Below are 25,130 nucleotides of genomic sequence, written 5' to 3'. Positions count from 1 at the left end.
ACAATGTTTTATAGTTTTCAGGTACAGGTCTTTCACCTCTTTGGTTAAATTTATTCCTAGGCATTTTATTCTTTTTGTTGCAATTGTAAATGGGATTGTATTTGTAATTTCTCTTTCTGCTACTTAGTTCGTTGTTAGTGTATAGAAACGCAAATGATTTTTGTCTGTTGATTTTGTATCCTCAACTTTACCATATTCATTTATTACTTCTAAAAGTGTTTTGGTGGATTTTCTAGGGTTTTCTATATATAAAATCATGTCATCTGCAAATAGTGACAGTTTCACTTCTTCCTTTCCAATTTGGATCCCATTTATTTCTTTTTCTTGCCTGATTGCTCTGGCTAGGACTTCCAACACTATGTTAAATAAGAGTGGTGAACGTGGGCATCCTTGTCTGGTTCCTGTTCTTAGAGGGACAGCATTTAGTTTTTCCCCATTGAGTCTGATGTTAGCTGTGGGTTTGTTATACATGGCCTTTATTATGTTGAGGTACTTTCCTTCCATAGCCATTCTATTCAGAGTATTCATCATAAATGGACACATGCGTGGAGGGACCCCTGGAACCACCTGACGACCCATGGGCCTCCGACCCTCCCCTCCATCCCCATCCCTGTCCCCACAAAGGGTGACGCCCCCAACCGGGCCCTCCCCTGTCCCCACGAGGATGACATCCTTCCACCCGGACCCTCCCCCGTCCCCACGAGGGGACATCCCCAGGCCTGCGCTGATCGCGGGTGGGCGACAAGACCCTATCCTCCGCTCTCGGTGGTGGCGCACCGCGTCTACACCGTCCCTCGCCTGTAGACAGGTGGAGACGCGTCCACGTGGGCGCGCCTGGCCCTAAAGGAATTTCCTAACCCAGGCCGGGAGGGCCGGCAGAGCAGCGTCCACTGGGCGGCCCGAGCGCCGCCGCCGCGACCCCCGACCTCGGACCTGGTCCCGGGCGCCCCACCTCCCCATGCTCTGCCGGCGCACTCTAGGACCCCGGGGCGCCCGCCCCGCCGCTCCTGTGGGCTGGGCCCCGACACTGTTACGTCACGCCGAGGCGGGGCCCCGGCGCGCGGACGGACAGACGGACGGAGGACGGGTCGCGGCCGACTGAGCGGGCGGAGCCGGCGCGGGCGCGGCGGGTAAGGGTCGGGGCCGGCGTCGGTGCGCGCGGAGCGCCAGGACAGAGCCGCCCCCCACCCCCAGACCGAGCGCTCCCCCCACCCTCCACCCCCGGGGCCCCCAGGGCCGTGCGCGCCCTCCCCAGGACCGAGTCCTCCCAGCCCCCAACCCTTCCCCCGGAGCCCCCAGCACCGAGCCACCCCTCCCCGGACCGAGCCCCCCGCGCCTCTTGCCCCCGCGGAGGCTGGTGCGCGCGCCGAGGCTCCGGAGCCGCCCGGGCCGGGGCAGTCGTGCCCAGCCGTGAAGCCCGCGCTGCGACCAAGGCGCGGCCTCGGCCTCCGGCTGCCCCGCGGAGCGCGGCCCAGCCTGCCGCGAGCCCGGCCCGAGCTCTCCCGTCTCCTCCCTCGCCAGGCTCCGGCGCGGCGACTGCACTGCGTAGCCGCGGCCCCGTGGGGATGACGGTCAGCGCGCGTTCCCGGAGCGCGTGAGAGCGGAGGGGACTTGGCCCGGTGGACGTCGGCCGCTGGCGGGCGACACAGGTGTTCGGGATGGAAGCGGAAGGCTTGGATTGGCTTTTGGTCCCGCTGCACCGGCTGGTGTCCTGGGGGGCCGCCGGGGCCATGGTGTTTGGAGGGGTGGTGCCGTACATCCCGCAGTACAGGGACATCCGGAGGACTCAGAACGCCGAGGGCTTCTCCACCTACGTGTGTCTGGTGCTCCTGGTGGCCAATATTTTACGGATTCTTTTCTGGTAAGTTGGCAGCTTTCTTACTGTGGGGTGCTTCCAGAGAGATGGCTTTCTCCTTCTGGGTTTCTTAGTGAGGCCAGGGGGGTGGAAGTGTCTGTACTTCCTAAGAAGTTGCTGGTGAAATGGATGAGGTTATTTCCCAGGGAAATGGTGGGATTGCTTTGGAGGGGGTGGGATTACATGTAATCTAAGGTCTGCGTCTTGGTTTCCCATGGCTCTTACCTCCTCAAATACTTCCCGGGCCTTCTCGGTCGCTGCCCTCTGGGAATTGGCCAGGGGGGAGGGGAGAGAGACCAGACTGAACAAGTGTCAGAGTAACTGAAAGTGGTGAGCACCCGCCAGTGGAACCCCTCAAGAAGGGGCAAGGGAGTCTGGAGGGAGGCATGCTCGCCGCTGTCCACTTCAATCTTCTCTGTGGTGTATGTAGTTTTGTTTTTTTTTAGATAGGAAGTCTACTTTCTGGATAATACTTGAGACTGTTTTTTTTTTTTTTGCTCCTCCCAGCCCAACTTTCTCTTATCATTATTTACATTGTGGTAGGAAATTGAAATTAATTTTGACAGTTGCTGAAGCCAGACATAATTAGGAGGGTGAGTTTTCAGAGGAATGAAAAGAGGTCTTATAGCCTCATTCTAAGGCCAAAAAAGTCTGGAACTTTCCTTCCTTCTGGACGGTCCCAGGCCACTCTGTCAGCACAGAGAGGGAGGAAGTTGCTCAGGAGGACAGCCTGGTGAAGAGGTAGGGACAGGGGCTCCGGGCAGCTGGTGTCTGGAGTCCACTTCTGGACTCTTCTTTTGACTTTTTGGTCACTGTTGGAGTAATCATGCTTTTTGGCAAACTGGTTTTTAAGTCAACCTTATCGAGGTATGATTTGTATTAAGTAAAATCCCCTGTTTTAAGCGTACATTTCGATGTCCCCTTTGTAATCTCCATCACTATGAAGATGTGAATTTCCTGAGCCCAGACTTCTCTCTCCTTTGCATTTTGTCCAGCAAACCCCTTGATTCACTTCCTGTGTGTTAGTTTTGCCCCTGTCTGGGGTTTTTAAAAGATGAGCTGGTGAGTCCACTCCTCCTCTGGAGATTTTGTCACCTCAAGAGGTTCGTCTCTGGGCCAGGCTACTTCTGAGGGAGGGGTCAGTGGGTGCTTATTTTTGTTTAGCACGAGTTGAAAAACTGCATTTTGAAGGTTCCTCTTTTCCCTTTGACTGAGGCCAGAGATCGTCCACAGCAGTGTGACATGTGGCTTCCCTTTTCTAAAATGGCCTTAATTAAGTTTAAGGTTGAACAGAAGTAGGTCCCAAACTATAATTGTGTGTGACGCCATTGTTAACTTTGCGCACACTGTGTGTGGGGGTGGGGGGGTTCGGTGCCCACCAGGCCAGGCAACTGCCCAGGCTCACGGAGTTAGGTTGGGAAGCAGCATTTCCTTTAGGTTGTGAAATAAGTTTCCTCCAAACCGTGGAGGACAGCTGCCTGAGGTTGGATGACCTTATGGGAAAAAAGTTCCGCATAGAGGTCTTTTTCCCCCATTACGCTTATCATTCAATATTGCAAAAAGAAAATAGAATATCTAATCTACATTTAACTATCTGGTTTGGAGAAGTCAGAAATTAAACCAGTTTCTTGAATGTCAGTGCCCCTGAATTTGACTGGCATTTGGATCTAGGAGTTCTCTCCTTGCTGCAGGGCCTGAGCCTTTGAGAAAGAGTCTTGAGCTCTTTCCTAATGCTGCATAGGGTGGCCTCCTGTGGGATTCTAAACTTGGTCCACCAGCGAGTGTTTCTGCACATCCAATCCGTCCTTTCCTATAGAGTCAGTCTCCTGAGCTGTTCTGGGTCACTTCAGGGGTTCTGTGGCTGCCTTGTGAACACATAGGACTGCCTTTAGCCAGCATTCCAAAACTGTGGAAATGTGTGGGATAAAGGGAAGGCTGCTTGAGGGTCTCTCTGGCCTGGGGTCACACTTTCCCTGCATTTCACACAGAGCAGTACTTTCGGTTCACGTGGTGAAGCCCAGCAGACAGGCTGGGTTCTGTCTGACTTGTAACTGATGTGCACCTCTCTGCCCACCTGGTCCCAGGATCTCACTTTCTGAGGGTGGTGCAGATGCTCCTTTTTATTCCCCTTTCTGGAGCCTCTGAAGTCCCCACTCTTAGTCCTTCCTCCATTTGATTTAATAGGTTTTTGAGGGTTTCCCATGTGCCAGACACTGGGCCAGATGCTGCAGGGTCTACGCTTCCACAGAAGCAGTGTATGGAATGTATCATGCACACATATGAGAATTATGGATGATTGGGGGAGGGACAGCACGGGTAAGCAGCTGTGGCAGGCTCCAGGTGAGCTGGGAGCTGGGTCTATGCTAGAACAGTGGTGGCATTAGAATAACTGAAGAGTGCCTTTCCCAAAGATGGCCAGATGCAGTCCTCAGAGCTCCAGTCTCTCTGGGAAGTCCCCTTGGAGATTTGTGGTGCAAGGCATGTGAGTCGCTCTGTAGTCCCGCAGGAGGGGCCAACCGAACTGTGTAAACCCAGGGTTTCTGAATCTTATGGAACTCTAATGACTTATTTCTTATAGTCCTTATCATCCTTTTGCAAAACTAGCATTCAGCAGATCATACTCCATAAAATGCTGATGTATAGGATTTGGCCTTTGTGGTGTCAGAAGCCAGGAGAAGAGCTAAGTGATGCCTCATAGCTAAGATTGGCAGGCTTGTGATTTTGTAGAGAAGGGAAGGGAGGGGGCCAGGGTGTGTGGACAGTGCTGCAGGGCCTTGTGACCTAGAGCCTCATGCTTTCATGGAGATGGTTCTCAAGCTCTAGCCCTAAGGGATAAAAATACTGTATCAGAGATGTAGTAACATTGTATCAGAAATGTGGTAACACTGTATCAGAGATGCAGACACACTGTATCAGAGATATGGTAACATTGTAGCAGAGATGTGGTGACATGTATCAGAGATGTGGTAACATTGTATCAAAGATCTAGTAAGAGTCTGCTACTAAGTGTGATAACAGTCAGTGCAGCACAGGGAAGTAGATACATAACTTTCTTCCCTTTGAGCTTTTCTCTGTTACTTTGAAGAGGAGGAGAAGGTGTACCTTGTAGAAATTTTGCTTGGACTTGGTCAAACATTGCACATCCTCTGCAATTTGTATCTCCCTGGGGGTGAGACACATGTATGTTGCAACCCAGGGAGAACCTACTTAGACTGGCTTCTCTGAGCAGCAGGCCTCATACTTGACTGGTGGGCTGTCCCATCATTTGCTGATAGAAGAGGCTGTGCCAGCCCATATTCTCAGGGGCTGGAGAGGAAAAAGTGCTCTCGTGATATCCCTGCCAGCACAGACTATTAGCATTAAAGGAAGAAGAAGTTTAACCAATTTGACGAGTAAAAAGTGGTATCTTTCTATCTTAATTAGCTTTTAAAAATTACTAATGACGTTGAACTTTGTTTTTTCCCTTAGATATCTTTTGTGAAAAGCTGTGCTTTTTGAAATTTTGTGTCTTGCTTAGCCTGTCTTCACAATAAAATCAGTTAATATTCACTTCACTCTCTCTCACTTCACTTCAAATGTCTCATTTCTTACTGTAAATATTGAGTTCACTTAGATTTGACTTATGGTGTGTGGTATAAAGGGAAGCCCAAACCTTGATATTTTTTCTCACAGTTTTTCTAGTCACTCATTGTTTCTGTTGAACATTTTAAAAATGGAAGTGGGGCCGGGCCCCGTGGCTTAGTGGTTAAGTGCGCACGCTCCGCTGCTGGCGGCCCGGGTTCGGATCCTGGGTGCACACCGACGCACCGCTTCTCCGGCCATGCTGAGGCCGCGTCCCACAGACAGCAACTAGAAGGATGTGCAACTATAACATACAACTGTCTACTGGGGCTTTGGGGGAAAAAATAAATAAATAAAATCTTAAAAGAAAAAAAATGGAAGTGGCCTTTCTCACCTTACGGCCCAGACTGCATGTCTTCAGCCTTCTAGCCAGACGTGCGCTGGGTGTGAGGAGTCCCTAGAGTAACTTATTTTACTGTGATGCCGGCCTGCTGCCAGGAAACATCTCTGGCCTCCTCAGCCTGATCTAGAACCTTCACTGTCCCCTCCTCTGACCTTCACTTATGAGTCAGTTGACCCCTGGGCTCAACTAGGTAGACAGTGGGACCAGTTCCCAGAAATGACTGGAAATGTCCTCAGACAGCCTTAAGGGTTATATCCACACTTGACAGAAGAGACGAGGCTTGGAGGCGGTAGGTCACGGGTACAGGGACTTGGGGGCAGCTCGGAGATGGAGCCAGCCTGACCCTCAGCCTAGGCCTCTGGCCTGGAAAGCCCCGGGGACCGCTGCCTCTCTCCCAAAGCCTCTTTCCAGCAGGACCTTCTCTTCACCCAGGCCTGGCTTATCCACCGTTTCTTGCTCTGACCACTTAGCATTTGGGCTCCTTTCCTGTGTGCTTCCTGAGGCGTCACTGGAGGGGCTCACATGAAGCAGCTGGATCCCAGGTGAGCCCAGGTGATGTTTCCTGGGGACACAGGAAGAATCCGGTGGTCATGGAGCTGTCTGCTGTCTGTGCCCTGGCCCCTCCGCCCTCCCTGGGCCCAGGTTGCGTGGGCTGCTCTCTTCTCTGCCTTCCTGCCAGCTCCCTGAGCATCCAGGACTGCAGGCCTGCTCTGTCCTTTGCTCAGAGGACATGGGGTGGGCCTTGGCCTCTGTAACCTCAGTCCTGGAACTCGTGTCGCCGCCCTGTGAAGATTCCATCTTGGCACCACTGCTCTCCCCGGGAATATCTGACTTTTCCTGGTTGCTTGACCTGCCGTGGGAGCCTCACCTGGACACAGCTCCCCTCCGCACAGCACCTTCTCACCTGCTGGGCCAGCTCACCTGGGTGGGCGCTCGTGGCCAGGGCGAATCCTCAGCAGAGGTGCAGTTGCTACTGTCCAGTGACTGTGCTGAGCTCTCCTGCGAGGCACTCAGGTCGATTAAAATCAGTCTGGCAGTGAGCTGTGTTCGCAGACGTGGGCCTGAGAAAGTTGATCTGTGGCGTTGGAGCCAATGCAAGGGCCTGTTTCTCTGCATTGTGGGATGCCATTTCTTCCTTACTGTGTAGGTGAGGTTCTCTTATTGTGTAGGCAAACCTTTCAGAGACTCGCTCTTCGGGTAGGGGACCAGGCTAATCTTGTCCTTTACAAGAAGCCTTGCCTGAGTTCTGTGGAATGCTGTTTTTGTGTTGATTTCTCAAGTGATTTGGCGTAGTTCCTTCTCACAGCAGCCGGCCTCACAGATGCTGGGATGGAGTCTCCTCGGGGCACCTGCGCCCGGGCCCCACAGGGCGCTCTGCTGCCTCTGCTCGGTGTGGGTGGGCAAGTCCCTGCCGAGTGGACAATTAGGGCTTCAGTAGCCAGCTCTCAGTGACCCTCCCTCTTCGGAGGTGGCTGGGTGTGGGCTCAGGCCCATGGGAGTGAGAGGCGATTGGGGAAGCTGGCAGTTGTCTCTGGGTCTCCTTGTTTTCAGGGGAAGCTGGGAAATCAGACTGTGACCCAGGACCTCCAGACTTGGTTGTCTTGACCACTAGCTCAAGTTTTGGAAATACCCTTCAGGCCACACTGCAGGCCGGTCCTAGCGGAGTCCTGCTTCAGGATAGCCAGGCTGGATTTGGGGCTGGGGCTTTGCAGGGTGCCGTGCCCAGGCTTCACCTTGGAGATGGTGGTTCTGCAGGTTTGCAGTGGGCCTGAATGGACCGTCATAGCTCCAGGGATTCTGGTGGCTATGGTGGAGACCCCCAGCTGGCGTATGAAGGGCTGTGCTGTTCTCAGCCCCTGAGGTTTGGGGTCTTCCGATGGGCCCAGCTGGTGCCTGTCATTGGACTGTGGTTCTGGCCTCCAGGAGCTTGTGGCTGAGTTGGTGAGACAGTCAACACACTGGAAAAAGGTCAGCAGGAAGCCTGGGTCTTGTGGCTGGGTGAGCTAGATGGAGTGGGGGGGTTTGGAGAAGAGAGTGGGTAGGAGTCCTGGGTTGGGGGTCATTGAGGTCTGGGTCGGGAGTCAGTGAGGTCTGGGTCGGGGGTCATTGAGGTCTGGGTCGGGGGTCAGTGAGGTCTGGGTCGGGGGTCAGTGAGGTCTGAGTCAGGGGGTCAGGGAGGCCTGCATTGGACATCAGGGTCTTAGGTTGGGCTAGGGGGCTGTGCCTCTGGCCACTTCTCCTCCTCTCTGCTGGGAGGCGGGTGGAACTTGGTGCCCTGGCCCCCTGCTGCTCTGCTCACACCTTGGGCTGCTCTGGCCAGGACCCTCTCCCCCAGGCAGGAGGCAGGGTTGCTGACTCCTTGTGCAGAGCTGCCTGTCCTTTTCTGGACTCTGGAACGAGTCTTAGCGGGGAAGCAGGTGGTCTGGAAACTGTGGGCTTCTTGCTGGTGGCAGCAGAGCCCTCTGCAGAAAGGTGTGGGACACCTGGCCGTGGTGGCGGGAACTCAGAGGACATGCTCACCCTCTTCAGGGGCCCTGGGTGGGGCCCCGTGATCCCGGGGGAGGGGATTGTGGTGCTTGGAGAAGCCCTGCATGTGACTCTGAGGGGTCTGCCCTGCTGAGGGGTGTTGTGGGGCCCCAGGCCCTCTCCACCCCAGCTCCGTCCCACTGTGGAGCCTGGAGTTCTGGGCTTCAGTGCCATGGGGCCACCACGGTGTGAGGAGCTCTCCCGGGGGCTGCTCCGGACGTGGCCATGGGGGGCCCTGCGGGACCTCGTGGGAAGACGGACGTGACACTTGTGACACCTGTATCCAGGCTCCTTTGATCCCGTGCTTTCTTGATCCCCCAGGTTCGGAAGGCATTTCGAGTCTCCGCTTCTCTGGCAGAGCATCGTCATGATCCTGACTATGCTGCTGATGCTGAAGCTCTGCACCGAGGTCCGCGTGGCGAACGAGCTGAACGTGAAGCGCCGTTTCTTCGCAGGTTGGTGATCGGCCGCTTTGGGACAAAGCCTTAAATCAGCAGGCAAACCTCGCCTGTGCTCAGGGTGAAGCAGGAGCCACTCTCGTCTGGCGTTGTTGTCTGAGCAGCTTCTCTTTCAGCACACAGCGCTGTTACCGCAACTGATGTTAGCATTTTCAGTATGTTAAGTGACTCGAATTAAACAATTTGTAATGTGAGACAATTCAAGATAATAGTTTCTTCACTGGAATCTGGGCGAGTTATTAACTGATCTTAGTGTTTCATTCTTCGCTATGACTGTCTGACGGCAGATTCTGAATCGGGATGGGAGGGGCGTGTCTGTTGGTTTCTTCTCTGGCTGGATCCTGTCAGGGGAAGACGTTGCCCGAGGAGCAGTTTTCTCTCTGACTTTGTGTGACCGGTCCATAAAACATACCCTTTCAGTGTTACCCTTTACCTGCAGCTGAGTGATCTGGGTCTTCTCTCACGTACCTTGTAAACGTACACCAAGAGTCATGCCTTTGTGGGTCCAGTGAATCGTCACCTGGGGTGGGCGTGCGGGGTCCGCATGCTTGGGCAGGACGAATGCTCAGTCCACGCCACTCCTTGGCTTTTTGGTGGCTCAGGAAATAGAAAATACTTTTTCTTATTTTTGCTTTTTCCTTTGAAAAAGCTCTCTCCGAGCTGATGCCCTGTGTTTGGATGTGCGGCTGGTGGGCCTCATGTGTGTGGGAGGGGATGCCTCACTTCTGCTTTTTCTCCAGTGACTGAATCTAGGGCAGCTCTTTGATTTTGCCAGCAGTTGTGTGTACAGTCTCAGCGGTTGCTCAGAGCGGCATTTTCTCCAGAGTCTGTTTGGTTCCGGGACTCCTGTGGACTTGAGGTCTTGCCCTCTATTTTTCCCTGATGTCTCTTTTCTCCCCTTTGAGTGATCCTTTCCCTTGTGTAGCTTCTGTCTTTATGTGAGATCACGTGTGCTAATTTCAGTGTTGCAGCAAATAGGTCAGCCTCCAGCTCTGGGGAGTGGCCTGGACCAGTTAGTATCTCTTACACTGTAGAGATGACCTGTGTGTTTCTGTTCTTTCTCCTCATATTCCCTCCTCCCCTGGGATCTGTTCTCATCCCTCCCTGCTGGGATCTGGGAATTACCGCTGGTCCTGCCTGGAAAGCAGGCTTCTCTAACCCAATCCCATACGAGGTGAGGAGCTGGGCTCTGCAGTTTCTCTTAGATAACAGGCCCACCACCCCTTCACTCTGTGATCTGTGCCCCTTTGAGCCTCACCTTTAATTCGGCATGGGGTCTCATAGCCGAGCACAGAAGGGGCAGTGGAGAGTTATAGTAACCTTTTCGTCACCCAGGGAGGGATGAAAGGCCAGGAGAGGGTGTGTGGTGCCCCAGTTGCTTAGTGCTCCCATGCCTCGGACACTGAAACATGAGACTGGGTTTCACGACCTTGTTTGAAATAGTGTGTGGGCTCTGATGATATAGATGCCAGATACAGCAGGTGTGTGAACCTCCGGGCCATGGAGCAGACTTAGAGTGTGACATTTATGTGACCTCGTTGAAATACAGAAAGCCTTCAATAGCGCGTCTACATGCTCCCCGTCTGCAGATCCCACCAGCAGGGCTTTAGGTCAGCACAGGTGAGGCGAGGGCAGTGGGAGATTTTGTGAGTGGGCAGTTGTGCCTCCTCTGGCGGCCTCTCGTCAGGAAGATTCTTGATATGAAAAGGAGCGAGGTGGTGGATGTCTCATCATTCTCTCTTGACTTCTAGAGTTCTGTGTAAATTCTTCCAAAAGGAGTGTTTCTATTCGGGTTAATGAGGGTTGAGTTAAAATGGTGAATCCCAGTTGCCAGGGCTAGGGCTGGAATCTGGATTTTGACAAGCAACCCTCTCTGGTGAGCAGGTTAATGGCCCCCATACGTGTCCACGCCTGGGAACCTGTGGTGTGTCACCTCATGTGGCCAAGGGGCTTTGCAGATGTGCTTAAGGCTGGGCCTCAAGTGGGGAGGTTGTCCTGGATTCTCTGGGTGGGCCTGATGTTGTCACGGGCCCTTATAGTGGAGGAGGAGGAAGAGCGGGGCGGAGGGGACAGCTGGCTTTGAAGGATGGGGCGGGGTCCTGAGCCAGAGGTGCAGTGGGCTCCGGCGGGCTCTTGAAACTGGAACAGCCCTCATCTTACAGCCGGCAAGGACAGGGGACCTTGGTCCTCCAGCCACAAGGAATTGAATTTTGCAAACAAGCTGAATGAGCAGAAACTGCATTCTTGCCTGGAGACTCCAGAAGGAATGTGTCCTGATTTTAGCCCAGTGAGACCTGTGTTGGACTTCTGGCCTCCCGAACTGTGAGATGATAAATCCATGTTGTAGGAACTTGTTTTGGCAGCTAACACACTCCTCCCTATGGGCTGCAGCATCTGGGATAGATACGCACCTGTGAGTATGCGCCGACACGTGTCGGCCATTGACCTAAGGGCGGGAATTCACGGGCGTGCATGTGGGCAGGGGCTGCATGGCTCTGGCAGCTCACAGGTGGTGGCTGGACTGCAGGTGTCGCTGCCCGTCCCCGCCCAGCCTGCACTCCCTGTGCAGTCAGCTCTGGTGGAGGACGCAGGATGCAGGACAGAGCCTCATGACCCCTGGGCTCCCTGCTGGGCCCCAGACGGCCTCAGGTGGGGAATCCACTTCTGACGTGTTTGAGAATTCTTGAGATTTTCATAGTCAGCACTTTAAATACTTGAATCCAGATCAGATTTACATGTTTTCATGTCTGCTACGTATGGGACACACAGGTCCCAGCATACCCCTAAGGGAAGTTTTTAGTGAAATGTGTGGGTTCGTTTCCTCTCATCTGCCAGAAGTTCGTGGGGGGTATGAAAAAACCAAACAGTTCAGGCTGGAAAGCTATGCAATCCTGTAAGCTGAATGGAAAGCAGGCTGTCCTCTGCTTTCTGGGGGTTCTCGGCTGAGGCTCTGGGGAGGACGCCCGGCCTCAGGAGGCAGAGGTCCTGCGAACTGACCGTGCACATTACAGTAACGCACGAAGAAAGTTCTGAATAGCCATGTTGCAGTGTTCTCATAGGATGGACAGTCTAAAAAGATAAAAGCTTAAATGTTTTCCAGCTATCTTCTATGGAGGCTTTTAATTTTGAAGGTCACCAATTCAACTTGAAAGTTAAGGTTAAAGAAACATGAATAGTATTAAGGAGAAAAAGCGGTTACTTAAAAAATCAAATATGTAATTTGTCATAAAGAGCAGCACACGCTCATTGTAGCCATTTTGGGGACGATGGAGGAATACAAAGTAAAAATAAAATATTTTCCATCCCACTGTCCAGAGGTGACCACTTTGAACATTTGGGCACACTTTCCCAGTTTTTCTTTCTTTCTTTCATGTCAGTTTCCTGTCACAAAATAGGGATGATTTTCAAAATTAGGATCAAACTTTTTAAAATGTCTCTTTCCACTGGAGGTTTTCTCCCTGCCCCTGCTCTAGGGGGTAAGGCCGGGGTGGGGTGCCTCTTCTGCTCCTGGCTTCCACGGGGCAGGAGACCCAACCTCCCAGGTGGTCTGGGCCCCGGTGGGATGGTGTCCCCGGTGAGGATGATGCCTCTTCCCACCGAGGCCGCGTGTTGTGGGGAGAGATTGCCTAAAGAAGCTAATGTGTGCCCACCGGGTAACTGTGCATTAGGAGTGAATTTGGTCTGTCTCATATGTGCTGTATTTTTCCTTTTCGCTTTTTATGGTGGGGAATTTCAAACATACACAAGAGTAGGGAGAGCAGCATATGATCACATCCACCTCCAGCTGTTTTCTCAGACCCTGTTCACATCCTCTTCCTGCAGGATTTTGAAGCAAATCCTAGACATATTCCATTTGTAAATAGTTTTTAGTGTATCTTACAAGATAAGGACTTTAAAAAAACAGAACGCCCATGCTATTACCACCCATGAAAAATTAATAATCCCTTATTATCAAATACTCAATTTGTGTGTGAGTTTCCAGCCGTCTCATCCATTTCCTGATCTTTTGGCAGGTTTGTTTCCTTGAATCAGGCCGCACTCTGTGGTTGTCGGTCATCTTTTTGTTGTTGTTGTTGATGATTTGTCTTTTAATCTACAGGTTGCCCCTGACTCCCCTTCCTCCTTGAAACTCGTCTGTTGCTGCAACGAGATAGTTTGCTCTGTGCACTCAGTGCTTAGTCAATGGTTGGTGGTTGGTGGACCGGCAGCAGCGCCCCCAGAGCGTGTTAGAAATGCAGAGTCTCCACCTCAGGCAGACCGCTGAACCAGACCTGCGTTTTGACAAGACTGCTGAGTGGCTCTCCTGCAGGTTGCACTTTGAGGAGCCCTGCGGAGGTGGCCCCGATCTGCCTTCTGCTGATGGCACCCGTGGTGGTCGCTCACATCTCTCTGTCTCTGGTTTGCCTGTGAAAGAACACTTTACAAAGAAAATGGAATTCAGAGGTCTGACCAGATCCAGGTGTGGTTCTTGTGTTTTCTGCAGGACTGTGGTGTGGTCCACCAGGAGAATGCATTGTCAGCTTGCCAATGCTTGGATGCCGGCAGCAGTGGGTGCTCGGTGCCTGGACCCATGAATCACTGGGGCTGCGGGGCGTGGGTGTGTCTTCGCAGGGTCAGACTTAGCCCCTCTGTTAGCTGGAGTGCTTCTCTGAAGAGACGATTCCCCACAAACTCGATTTGGTCATCCGGGGTGCCATTATAGAGGGAGGGCAGGCAGCTGCGGCCTCTTTCTCTTTTTGCCGGTTTTCAGAATTGGCTCCCTGGCATCTTGCAGTGGTGACCACGTTTGTGTTCACATTGCTCTGAAGGATGGATTCAACGTGTTTGATGACTTTCTCTTCCTTGCCGTTATTGTCCTTGTTGAAGCCCCCGTTGCCCCTCTCTGGCCAGCAGGAGCCTCTTCATTTGGCTTCTGACCTGACACACGCGAGTGGTCTCTCGGAACCCTGGTCTTGGTGTGACAGGATGCCCCGTGCTCGCCATCTATGGTTCCTGCCCCGAGCCTCTAATCAGCCATTTCTCCAAGGAGCTCTGGTGTCTGGACATGGCGTTTGGAGACCACAGTCTGGACACTGGGACGCCTGTTGGAGTGCGATTGTCTTTTGACTTTTTCGGGGGATGGAGCTAGGGAGATTTTTGGTAGATGAAATACTTCAGGCATGCATGCTGGTACTTCCAGTTTGACTCTTTGCAGAGCCCTTCATCGTGGCTCTGATCTCCTTCCACGTGCTGCTCAAGGACCTAAGAATAACAGGATATGCACCTGCCTCTCATTACTCACAGCAGCCTCGGGACGAGCCTGACGCTGACAGCAACTGAGAAGTTCTCTTGTTGGGGGTTCTCAGGATCACACGTTCTGACCGTCAGATCACTGCGTTTCAGTTGTTAGGAATAGTGCCTCTATGGGTGTGCCACCAACAGACTCACAGCTGTTCCATTTTATTTGAGAAGGAAAATTGTTTGTGGCTCCAAGTCAGGTGGTTGAATTCGTCTGACATTTGCCCCAAATCTCAACTCTCAGCATTCCAGAACAGAATTGGCTGGGGAGGTAGGTGGGGGAGGGGGAGTGACTGCCACTGGGTACAGGGTTTCTTTGTGGGGTGATGAAAGTGTTGTAAAATTAGATAGTGGTGGTGGTTGCACAACTCTGAATATACTAAAAATTACTGAATCGTACACTTTAAAAGGTGAGTTTTTTACAGTATGTAATTATATCTCAATAAAGCTGTAAAAACATGTTGGGTGGGGAGGGTCACATACTATTCTGAGAATGAAAGCTGAGGGCCCCGCCGCCCCCAGGGGAAAATGATTATGCACAAACCATTCTGCATTTTTGAAGGGACTGTCGATCCTCGGACGTCAGGTCACATGAGCCCTGTAATTCTCCTGCCCCTGCCCCGACACTGACGCAGGCTCCGCTCCTCATTGTCTGCTCAGTTTTGCTTGGACCACTGTAATCATACCTCCTCCTGGTCCCCAGGTCGTCCTGCATCCCACCTGCAACCGTCATCGCCTCCCTACCCTCCCGCGCTGCTCCACATGGTCTCTCTAGTGCAAGCCTTTCTTCATGTGCTTCCAGCAGTGGGTTTCAAGTTGTGATGAGGACCAAAAGCCCGGGGAAACAGTTGATGGTCTGGCCTCTTGCCATCTGACCACCTTCCCTCCTGTGGGCCCTGCCCTGTGCCCTGGCCATCCAGAACGGCTACTGCTCCTCTGTTGTAGCTTGTGCTGAGACTTCTGCCTCATCCTCTGTTTTTCCAGTCTCTGGCTGCTCAGCAAGTTACCTCAAAACTTGTTGACTTGAAAGGACAACACTTGCTCACGAATCCACACTTGGAGCAGAGCCTGGTGGGGACAGCCTGACAGCCGTCTGCTTGATCACTCTCGCACTCTCGTTCACTCACTTGTCCTCGCTCACTGGCTCCCTCCTCGCTCACATGTCTCGTGGTTGGTGCTGGCTGTGACCTCAGCAGGCTCTCTGCTGGAACATCCACACGTGGCCTCCTCATGTGGCCTGGGCTTCAAGGGGAGCGTCTGAGAGAGAACTGGGTGGAAGCTGTATCTTTTTAAAGACCTAGTCTTGGAAATCACACAGGATCACTCTTGTAGACTGGAGTGGGCACAGGCTCCCCATAATCAAGGGGAGAGAACATAGCTGCCACCTCCTGATGGGGAGTGGTGAGGGTCTAAGGAGGACGTGGGACTGGAGACGTTGCCGGGGCCATGTTTGAACCTTTGTGCTTGGCCTGGAGTGTTCAGTACAGATTTGTGGAAGTATGTGATGTTGAAGACATTTGTAATGTCTCTCAGCTTCAGAGCTCACTCTCCTCCAGTCTGTCCTACACGAAGGTGTTTTTCTAAAACAGATCTGATCATATTGCTTTCCAGCCAGGAAACCTTGGGTAGTTTGACTGATGTGGGATATAACTCTTCCCACCCTGAACATGCCTGCTGTCCCAGCCTGCTGCTCGCGCATGTCCAGGTAACGCCACAACCACACGCCCTCACACGCCTGTGCTTCTGTCCTGGCTGGGCCCTGCTCTTCAGCACATGTAAAGTTCTGATCGTCAGCTTTGGCATCATCAAGCCTGGAGATGAGAAGGGAAACAGAGCATGTTTGCATGTGAACTGTACAAGGAGCTAAATCGAGCTATCTCTCATGAATCCCCCCCCCCTCGTTCCCTCCCTCTTTGGGGACCTTGATCTTTAGAGGAGGTGCCAATGAATGTTGAAATTAGTCTAAATCTAAAAAATAGAAGCAGAAAGCTGAGAAAATCTGGCCCACTGGGTAGTCAGAACCCAGAAGACCCAGGAGGTGGTACTGCGGGGGCTGGGTGAGGAGGGGAGTCTGTGGTACCACACTGTTGTTTGTAAAACCCTGGCCTCCTCTCTAAGCGGCGTCCATGAACGTCTGCTGTCCCCAGTCCAGGCAGCAGGTCTGGCATTTGCTTTTAGCAAATCCGTTTACTTGCGTCATTTCCATTGTTGGGTAGAGTCTGCGTTGCCTAGGTCGGATGACCCACACCCTTTGATCCCTCCTCTGCTTGCCGCACTGTTCATTTAACTGCCTTCCTCCCAGACCCCACCTGGAGGTGCTCTGGCCATGTCTCTGAGGGCCCCGGGCTGCTGTCCTGGGCGGTGCAGAGTAGGGAGGTCTCAGGTGGCGTGGGCTGCTGGCGGGAGGAGCAAGGGACCTCGGAACAGAGTCGTCACATGCTGTGTCGGGTGCTCCTGGCTGTGTCACGGAGGGTCAGCTGCCCAGGCGTGCTCACTGGCTCACTGTGACGCGGTGTTGCCCGAGGGCCACGTGCTGGTCCAGTGCGCGTGTTGACCTAGTTTTCCTACAGCGGGCATTTCGTCCAGCGTGCTCTGAGTTGATCAGGCAGCCTTCTGAAGAGTTCTGACCCTGGGACAACATTACTGTCCCCAAAGCTTGCAAGCGGATGCATTTCCAGGGGAAGGAGAACTAGCATCTCTGATCTCTTCTGTCAGTGGAGCAGATGCTTGGGGGGCTTGATGCTGCTTCGGACCTTAGAAATTAAATGAAATGTGGTGACTTTTCATTTTTGGTCCCAAATTTTCTCCTCCTACCTCAAGCACTTACTTTGGAAGAGGGTTGGTTTGGAGAAAAATAGTTCAGAAGTGGATTTCCTAATGCACAGAAACCAAAATCTTGTGGTCTTTGTGTTCCAATGGTTTTTTTAAAAGAATGCAAAAAGGGCTGGGAGACACAGCTGCTTACCAGAGTTAAAACCCGTCTTTTTGTCTTTTCTCTCCTTCTTTCTGTTTCCCTCTCTTAAATGTAGCTGCAGATAATAAGAATGAAGAGCTCAGAGCCCTGCCCAGGCGGTCCTGTCTGGGTATGTACACGCTGCACGAGGCGCCCCCAGAACACTCGCTCCATTTTGTTCTCTGCAGCTTCGTTCCCGCTGTCATCACTTCCATCTGTGCGCTTCTTGAGCATGCATGTGAGTCGTTTTACCAAGCGTGGCCCCGTCTCCAGCAAACTAACCAACCCACAGCCTGCTCTTTTCAAGCATGAAGTAGTTCCTAGAAGCCTGCCCGTTTTCTGTGTGTGTGTGTGTGTGTGTGTGTGTATGAGAGAGAGAGAGAGAGAGAGAGAGGCAGAAAGAAAGAAGGAAGGAAAGAAAGAGAAATTATCATTGTACAAGTTTTGTGATTCTTTTGTTAAATTTATCCCAAAGTATTCTGTTCTTTTTGATGCTATGGTAAATGAGATTGTTTTCTTAATTTCATTTTGGATTGTTCATTGCTACTTTATAGAAATAAAATTGATTTTTGCACACTGATCTTGTATCCTTCAACTTTGCTGACTCATTTATTAGGTCTAGTAGCTGCTCAGTGGGTACTTGAGGGTTTTCTATGTGCAAGATGATGTCGTCTGCAAATAGAGATGGTTTTACTTCTTCCTTTCCAATCCTTTATTTCTCTTTCTTGGCTAGAAGTGGAGAGAGGATGTGCTTGTCCCGTTCCTGATCAGCGAGAAGGCATTTTGTCTTCACCGTTAGTATGGTGTCAGCGGGGTTTTACATGATGCCCTTTATTAGGTTAGGCAAGCGTCCTCCTCTTCTGAGTTTGTAGAGTGTTTTCATTGTGAGAGGATGTTAATGTTTGTCAAAGCTTCTCTGATCGTGTGATTTTTATCCTTTATTATCACGGTGTATTGCATGGATTGATTTTGTATGTTGAACCAACCTTGCATTCTTGGGATAAATCCCATTTGATCATGATGTATAATACTTTTTTTTTTTATTTATTTTTATTTTTATTGTTTTTGTGTGAGAAAGATCAGCCCTGAGCTAACATCCGTACTAATCCTCCTCTTTTTGCTGAGGAAGACCGGCTCTGAGCTAACATCTATTGCCAATCCTCCTCCTTTTTTCTTTTTTCCCCAAAGCCCCAGTAGATAGTTGTATGTCATAGTTGCACATCCTTGTAGTTGCTGTATGTGGGACGCAGCCATGGCGAGCCCAAAGAAGGGGTGCGTCGGTGTGCGCCCAGGATCCGAACCCCAGGCCGCCAGTAGCGGAGCATGCGCACTTAACCGCTAAGCCACGGGGCCGGCCCCTTGATGTATAATACTTTTTATAAGTTGCTAGGTTCTGTTTGCTGGTATTATGTTGAGGATTTTTGTGTCTATGTTCGTAAGAGATATTGGTCTTTTTTTTTTCTTGTGATGACTTTGGTTTTCGTATCAGGATAGTACCGGCCTTATACCCTCCTCCTCTATTTTTTTTTGAAGAGTTTGTGTAGGATTGGTATAAATTCTTTATTAATTAAAAAAAATTACCTAAAATATATTTGACATACAACATTGTATAAATTTAAGATGTACAGCATGTTAATTTGGTACATTTATGTATTATCATATGATTGCCATTGTAGCAATAATTAGCACCACTATCATGTTACGTAATTACTATTTCTTTGTAGTGGTTGGAATAGTCGTAGTCTTTTAGCAGGTTTGCTGGTTATGATACAATATTTGTTGTCTATATTCACTGTATTGTGCATTAGATCTCTAGGCCTGACCGACTACTCATTGCAAGTTTATCAGTTCTTTAAACGTTCAGTAGCATTATCGAGTGAAGCCATGTAGGCGGGGCTTTTCTTTGTGGGGTTTTAAAATTATGAATTCAATCTCTTGTTATAAGTCTACTCAGATTTTCTATTTTTTCCTGAGTTAGTTTTCATAGTTTCTTTCTTGGAATTTGTCCATTTACTCTGTTATCTGATTTGGTGGCATGCAGTTGTTCTCAGTATTCTCTTGTAATCCTTTTTATTTCTGTAAGGTTGGTAGAAATAGTCCCTCTTTCTCTTTTTGAGTCTCCTCTCTCTCTCCTTTATCTTTTGGTCATTCTAGCTAAAAGTTTGTCAATTTTATTGAATTTTTTCAAAGAACCAACTTTTGGTTTCATTGATTTTCTTTCTATTTTCTAGTTTTTTCCACTGTAGTATTTACTATTTCTTTCCTTCTGCTCCCTTTGGGTTCAGTTTGCTCTTTTTCTAGTTTCTTAAGGTGGAAGGTTAGGTTATTGATTTGAGATTTTTTTCTTTCTTCTTTTTTCATATGACATTTACAGCCATAACTTCTTTCTAAAGAATGCTTTAGCTGCATCCTATAAGTTTTGGTATGTGTTTTTATTTCTGTTGATCTTAAAATATTTTCTAATTTCCTTCAAGATTTCTTCTTTGACTCACTTGTTATTTACGAGTGTTTTGTTTAATTTCCACATATTTGTGAATTCTCCAAATTTCCGTCTGTTATTGATTTCTAATTTAATTCCATTGTAGTTTTGGGAACATATTTTTTATTATTCCAGTCATTTTAAATTGAGGCCTAGCAGATGGTCTCTCCTCGAGAGTGTTCCGTGTGCTCTTGAGGAAGATATGTATGTGCTTTTGTCGAGTAGAGGGGATGGGTGTCTCTTAGGTTTTACAGCCTTGTTTAAGTCTTCTTGTTCCTGATCCCTCTGTCTAATTATTATGTCCATTACTAAAAGTGTGTTTTGAAATCTCCAACTATTTTTGAATTATTTGTTTCTCTTTTCATGTCTGTGAGTTTTTGCTTCCTGTATTTTGGGGCACTGTTGTTAGATGCGTATATATTTATAGTTTTATCTTACCGATAGATTGAGCCTTTTACTGTTTAAAATTTCCCGTATTTCTAGTAATATTTGTTTGCTTTAAAGTCTATTTTTTCTGATATTAGTATAGCTACTGCAGATCCATTGTGGTTGCTGTTTGTATGGTATATATTTTTACATTCTTTTACCTTTTTTTTTGAGTGAGAAAGATTGGCTCTGAGCTAACATCTGTGCCAATCTTCCTCTATTTTGTATGTGGTACACCTACCACAGCATGGCTTGATGAGTGGTGTGTAGGTCCTCGCCCGGGATCTGAACTGGTGAACCCTGGGCCACCAAAACGGAGTGTGCAAACTTAACCGCTGTGCCACTGGGCCAGCCCCTCCATTCTTTTGCTTTTAACTTATTTGTATTTTTGAATCTAAACTGTGTTTTTTGTAGATAGCATATAGAGAGTCTTTTAAAAAAAATTCATTCTGCCAATTCTGCCGTTTGGATTGTTGAATTCATTCATATTTAATGTAATTAGGATGCTTGGTTTACATCTGCCACTTGATGTTTTGTTTTCTATATGTCCTCATGTCTTCTTTTCCCCAACTGTTCCTCCTTTACTGCTTTCTTTTGTATTAAGCAAATCTTTTCTAGCATAATATTTTAATTCTTTTAATGATCTTTTTTTTTTTAAAGATTCGGCCTGAGCTAACATTTGTTGCCAATCTTCCTTTCTTTTCTTTTCTTTTTTTTCCCCTGCCCAAAGCCCCAGTTTCTAGTTGTATATTCTATTTATAAGTCCTTCTTGTTCTTCTATGTGAGCCGCCACCACAACATGGCAACTGACAGACAGGTGGTGTGGTTCCGCAACCAGGAGCTGAATCTGGGCCACTAGAGCAGAGGGTGCTGAACTTCAACCACTACACCATCAGCGCTGGCGCTAACATCTTTTTAACTATGTATATTTATTATTTTCTTAGTAGTTGCTCTAAGGCTTGTAATATGCATCTTACCAGAATCGACTTCAGATTTATACTAACTTAATTTTTTAATCAGTTGAGAGGAAAGGAGAAGAAATAAGCACTTATATTGTCTTTTGCAATTACCTACCTAATTACCTTTACCTACACTCTTTGTTTTTCTCACGTGGGTTAGAATTACTGCATGATGTCCCCTGCTTTCAGCATGAAGAACTTATTTTTAGTGTTTCCCATAAGGTGGGACTGCTGACAATGAATTCTCCTAGTTCTTGTTTATCTGGGAATGTCTTTATTGTGCCCTTGTTTTAAAAAAAAGTTTTTCTGGATGTAAGAATCTCGGTTGACAGTTTATTTTCTTTTCAGCATTTTGAGTATGTCATTTTTCTCTTGCCAATTTCAAGATTTTGTCTTTTTCTTCGGCCTTCAACATTTAGATGGTGATGTGTGAGAGTAGGGATCTCTTTGTTTTTATCCTTTTTGGAGTTTGTTGAGCTTCTTGGGTGTGCAGATCAATATTTTCATCAAATTTGGGAAGTTTTCATTAATTACTTCTTTGGCTGTTTTTCCTTTTCCTTTCTCTCTCTCGTCTCCTTCAGTACACCCATCATGCATATATTGGTGCACTTAATATTGTTCCACATTTCTCTGAGGCTCTGTTCATTTTTCTTAATTCTATTTTCTCATTCCTCAGATTGCGTAATCTTTATTAATCTATCTGCAAGTTCACTGATTCTTCTGCTTGCGAAAATGTATTGTTGGGCCCCTATAGTGAATTTTTATTTCAGTAATTGTACTTTGCAATTCCAGAATTTTCATTTGGTTTTCTCTCTCTTTTTCTTTTTTTTAAATAATTTCTATCCTTTATTGATGTTCTCTATTTGATGAGGTGTCACCATATCTTCCTTTAATTCTTTATGTATCATTTCCTTTAGTTCTTTAAACATATTTATAATAGCTCTTTGAAGTCTTTTCTGCCAAGTCAAATGGCTGTGCTCCTTCAAAAGCAATTTGTTTCTTTTTTCTTTTCTTCTGTATATGGGCCACTTTCCTGTTTCTTTGCATTTTCCCAAATATTTTGTTGAAAACTGGATCTTTTTAGCTAAAATATTATAGCAGCCCTGGATACTGATCCCCCACCCTGGTTGGGGGGCCTGTTTACTTGTTTATATGTTTAGTGACTTGGCTAGACTGTGCAGTCTCTGAGCCTGTCCTCCCAGGCAGGGCTGTGGTTCCAGCTGTCTTTCACTCTTCTTGATTCCCCTGTCAAGCTTCTGGGTGCTCTGTCACCATTGGCATCATACTCACCTGTGGGCCTCCACTAATTGCTAGCTGATTGCTCTGTTGGTTTTGACAGCACCCTGGGGCAAGGGCTGCTCCAAGGTGTGATCCAGTTAAAGTCAGGCAAGGGTGTCTCAGGCTAGTCTGACAATTGCTGTGTCCCTGGGAGGTCTCTTCTTAGCTGTGTCTCTCTGATAAACTCTGAGCAGTTCTGCTGTTTAGCTTGTTGGTATCATGGAGCTGCCAGCTTCCTCTTCATCACAGAGCTGCCAGCTTCCTCTTCATCACAGAGCTGCCAGCTTCCTCTTAATTGCTCGATCACCAAATTCTCCATTGTTTTAGTCAGTGCCGTGCTCTGTTCCAGGACAGTTCCCCCTTTGGGGAGCACTACAGAGCTCTCTGTTTTTGTGCCCCCACTTCCAGGGCAGAACCTCTGAACCCCTGCTCCGGAGCTGGTGGCAGGGGCCGCAGTGGCCTTTCTTGGAGTGAGACCACTGCCTGAAGGCAGGCACTGGGGGTTGCAGCCCCTGGTCTTCTTGGCTTCCCCTCCTGGTGTGGAGCCTCCACCCTAAGAGCAAGCTAAGGCAGAAGCGGTGTTGTCCACCTGGGGTGAGATTCGTCCTGCGGGTGGGGGCCAGGTGGGGGAAAGGGAGCCACTACTTCTTGGCCTCTCTTGCCTGGAATAGAGCAGGAGCTGAGCAGGGGGATGAGACGTGCTGGGGGCCTGCACCTCCTGGGAGAAGCCATTGCCTGGACTGGGAGCTGGGGCAGGGCCCATCTTCCCGGCCACCCCCCCTGGAGTGGCGCTTCACTTAGGGTGGGGGGCAGCAGGTCGTGTCTCAAGTGCTCTTTTCTTAAACAGATGTTTCTCCATTGCTGTATGCCCTTCGCACACTTCCCAGAAGCTTTAAATGGCTGTTTTTGATGACGCACAGCCGTTGGCGGTTGTTTTGCTGGGGAGAGGTCTGCAGAGACCCTCATGCCCCCATTCTGGAAGCGCCTGTCCCCCTCTGTAGTTAACCCCTCTGAGAGACCCTGGCGGCCAGAGTGATGGAGGATTTTCAGGCCAGGAGAGCAACGGGCTTTTCTGTTTCTGTTTGCAGCTGCAGTGACGGAGGGACTCGGGCCTCATGTTTTCCTATTGGTTTGGTGTCAGGTGGCTGATACCGTAGGGTGTTCACCGGAACAGACGGCTACGTCCTCCGTTAAGTTTTTAGAAGTAGCTTAAAACTTTAATTTTAGTGAAAGTGCTATTTTGATTTGGGGAAAAACTATTTCCCTCAGACCCCCTGCGCCGAGGCCGTTCTGGTGCACTTTCTGCCGAGTCCAACCCTGTGTGGTTGTCACGAGCCACACAGAAGCTGTTCAAGCTTGTCTGTGGTTCTGTCAGCCAGAGTCACCCAGCTTGCTGGGCAGAACAGCAGAGCAAGGAACACAGGGCCCCAGCCGCTGGCCTCTCTCATGGTCCATTGGGGTGCCCCACTCAGCAGAAACTAGCAGCAAGGGCCTGAGATGTGATAGGGAGAGAAAAAGGCTCCTGCAATTCAGAAAGACTCACCAACCACAAAACCCATAATGGAGCTCACCTCCCTGCCTGGGGCAGCTACAGGACATGAGAGACTCACCTCTCTGAGTTGGGCAGCCATGGGGACACGATGGACTCACCCTCTGGCAGCCGCAGGGACGTAGTGGACTCACCCTCTGGCAGCATTTTTGAGTGAAGGGTCATGTCCCTTCTCACTGGTCAGTCCTGCTCAGTGTGCTGGGCTGGGCTGGGGTGGGGGCCATTGTCTGGGTCTCTGCTCCTCTGGCTGTAGCAGTGGCCTCTTGTGCTGTGCCTGCCTGCCTTGGGCAAGGGTGATGTTGGGGGTGGACGGGACTGAAGGTGGGTCAGTAAAGTGAGCCCAGGCTGTGGAGGCTGAGAAGGGCACTCATACTCATTCTGCATCCAGATCGTCAGGATCACGTGAAGCGGGAGGGCTGTGTAGGCCTTGGGCCCCCTCCCCTAGTGGGTGTCCGCTGGCTCCCAGGCCACAGCTTCCTGCAGGTCAGCCCCTCTTGCCCCTGGACGCCGCCGAACCCCTACCCTGGGCTTTCTCAGATGGACCCCACAGCGCCCACACCTGTAGGGCTGGCATCCCTGCTTCCTTTTTGGATGTGGGGCTGGAGGTCAGGGCCATGTCCCAGGACGGGGTCAGTGGGCTCTTAGCGGAGTCAAATAAATAAGTCAACCCGCATGGAGGCGTGTGGGGCTGCCCAACAGAAGCCATGTGATAAAAGCTGTGCTTTAGTTTGAACCAGGCTTTTGAGGGAATGGGATATTTGTTTTGTTTTCATGGAGAGTTGATTTTTACATCTTTAAAAAAATTGTGGGAACCATCACACAGTTAAGGCGGGACTGCAGTCCAGTTTTGTTCTTGAACTATTTGAGAATAAGCCGCTGAGTGGACCCTTGATGGCACCCTGATGCTCTAGTGTCTGGGTCCTAAAAACAGAGACCTGCAGGTCTGTGACCACACTGCACTGGCCCCGATCCGACTGCCCCGTCTGATTAGCCTTGACACGTCCCTGCCATCGACCCCAAGTCCCGTCCGGTTTCTCAGTGACGTGAGACAGGATCCTGTCGGAGTCACCCTCGTGTTTGGTGGTCTTCAGGCTCCTCCAGCGTGGAGGGTCTGGTCCGTGGATCCCGGGGATCAATTCCAGACCAGTGGTTCTGGAGGCCCCAGGCAGCTAGTCTGAGGTTCCCCGGGCTGCATTTGTGTTCCCGGCGCCTCCTGTGGGGGCGGCGTGGGGCCATTCCGGTGCTGCCCATCTCCACCGGAGACGGCAGACAAACACCTCCCTCTGGGGAGGCACCTTGAACCAGATCCTGTTCCTCCGCAGACTTTCATTGTGTTCCTGTGTTTAATGACGGCAGCAGGGATGTGTGGCTTCCTGCTCTTGACTCCGAATAAACTCGTGTCTGCT

The 25,130-nt window shown here is 50.0% G+C and overlaps 1 protein-coding gene across 4 annotated transcripts in view; it reads left to right on the top strand.

Moving 5' to 3' along the window:
- Positions 1-1,086: 1,086 nt before the first annotated feature.
- SLC66A2 (solute carrier family 66 member 2) overlaps positions 1,087-25,130 on the top strand; it is a 72,999-nt gene continuing 48,955 nt past the window's right edge. The window contains exons 1-4 of one of the 4 annotated variants that reach the window (XM_058557361.1): positions 1,087-1,130; positions 1,522-1,861; positions 8,667-8,800; positions 17,110-17,271. In XM_058557361.1, the coding sequence (XP_058413344.1) occupies positions 1,659-1,861; positions 8,667-8,800; positions 17,110-17,271 (499 nt within the window). In that variant the 5' untranslated portion in view covers positions 1,087-1,130; positions 1,522-1,658. Of the gene's footprint in view, positions 1,131-1,355; positions 1,862-8,666; positions 8,801-17,109; positions 17,272-25,130 lie in introns of those variants that run through there. The other 3 variants (XM_058557362.1, XM_058557360.1, XM_058557363.1) reach the window with 3 other exon arrangements.

Source organism: Diceros bicornis, chromosome 16 (genome assembly GCF_020826845.1).
Source record: "Diceros bicornis minor isolate mBicDic1 chromosome 16, mDicBic1.mat.cur, whole genome shotgun sequence".
NCBI lineage: Eukaryota > Metazoa > Chordata > Mammalia > Perissodactyla > Rhinocerotidae > Diceros > Diceros bicornis.
The sequence above is the reverse complement of the archived record's forward strand: the minus strand, read 5'-3'. Positions and strand labels throughout refer to the sequence as shown.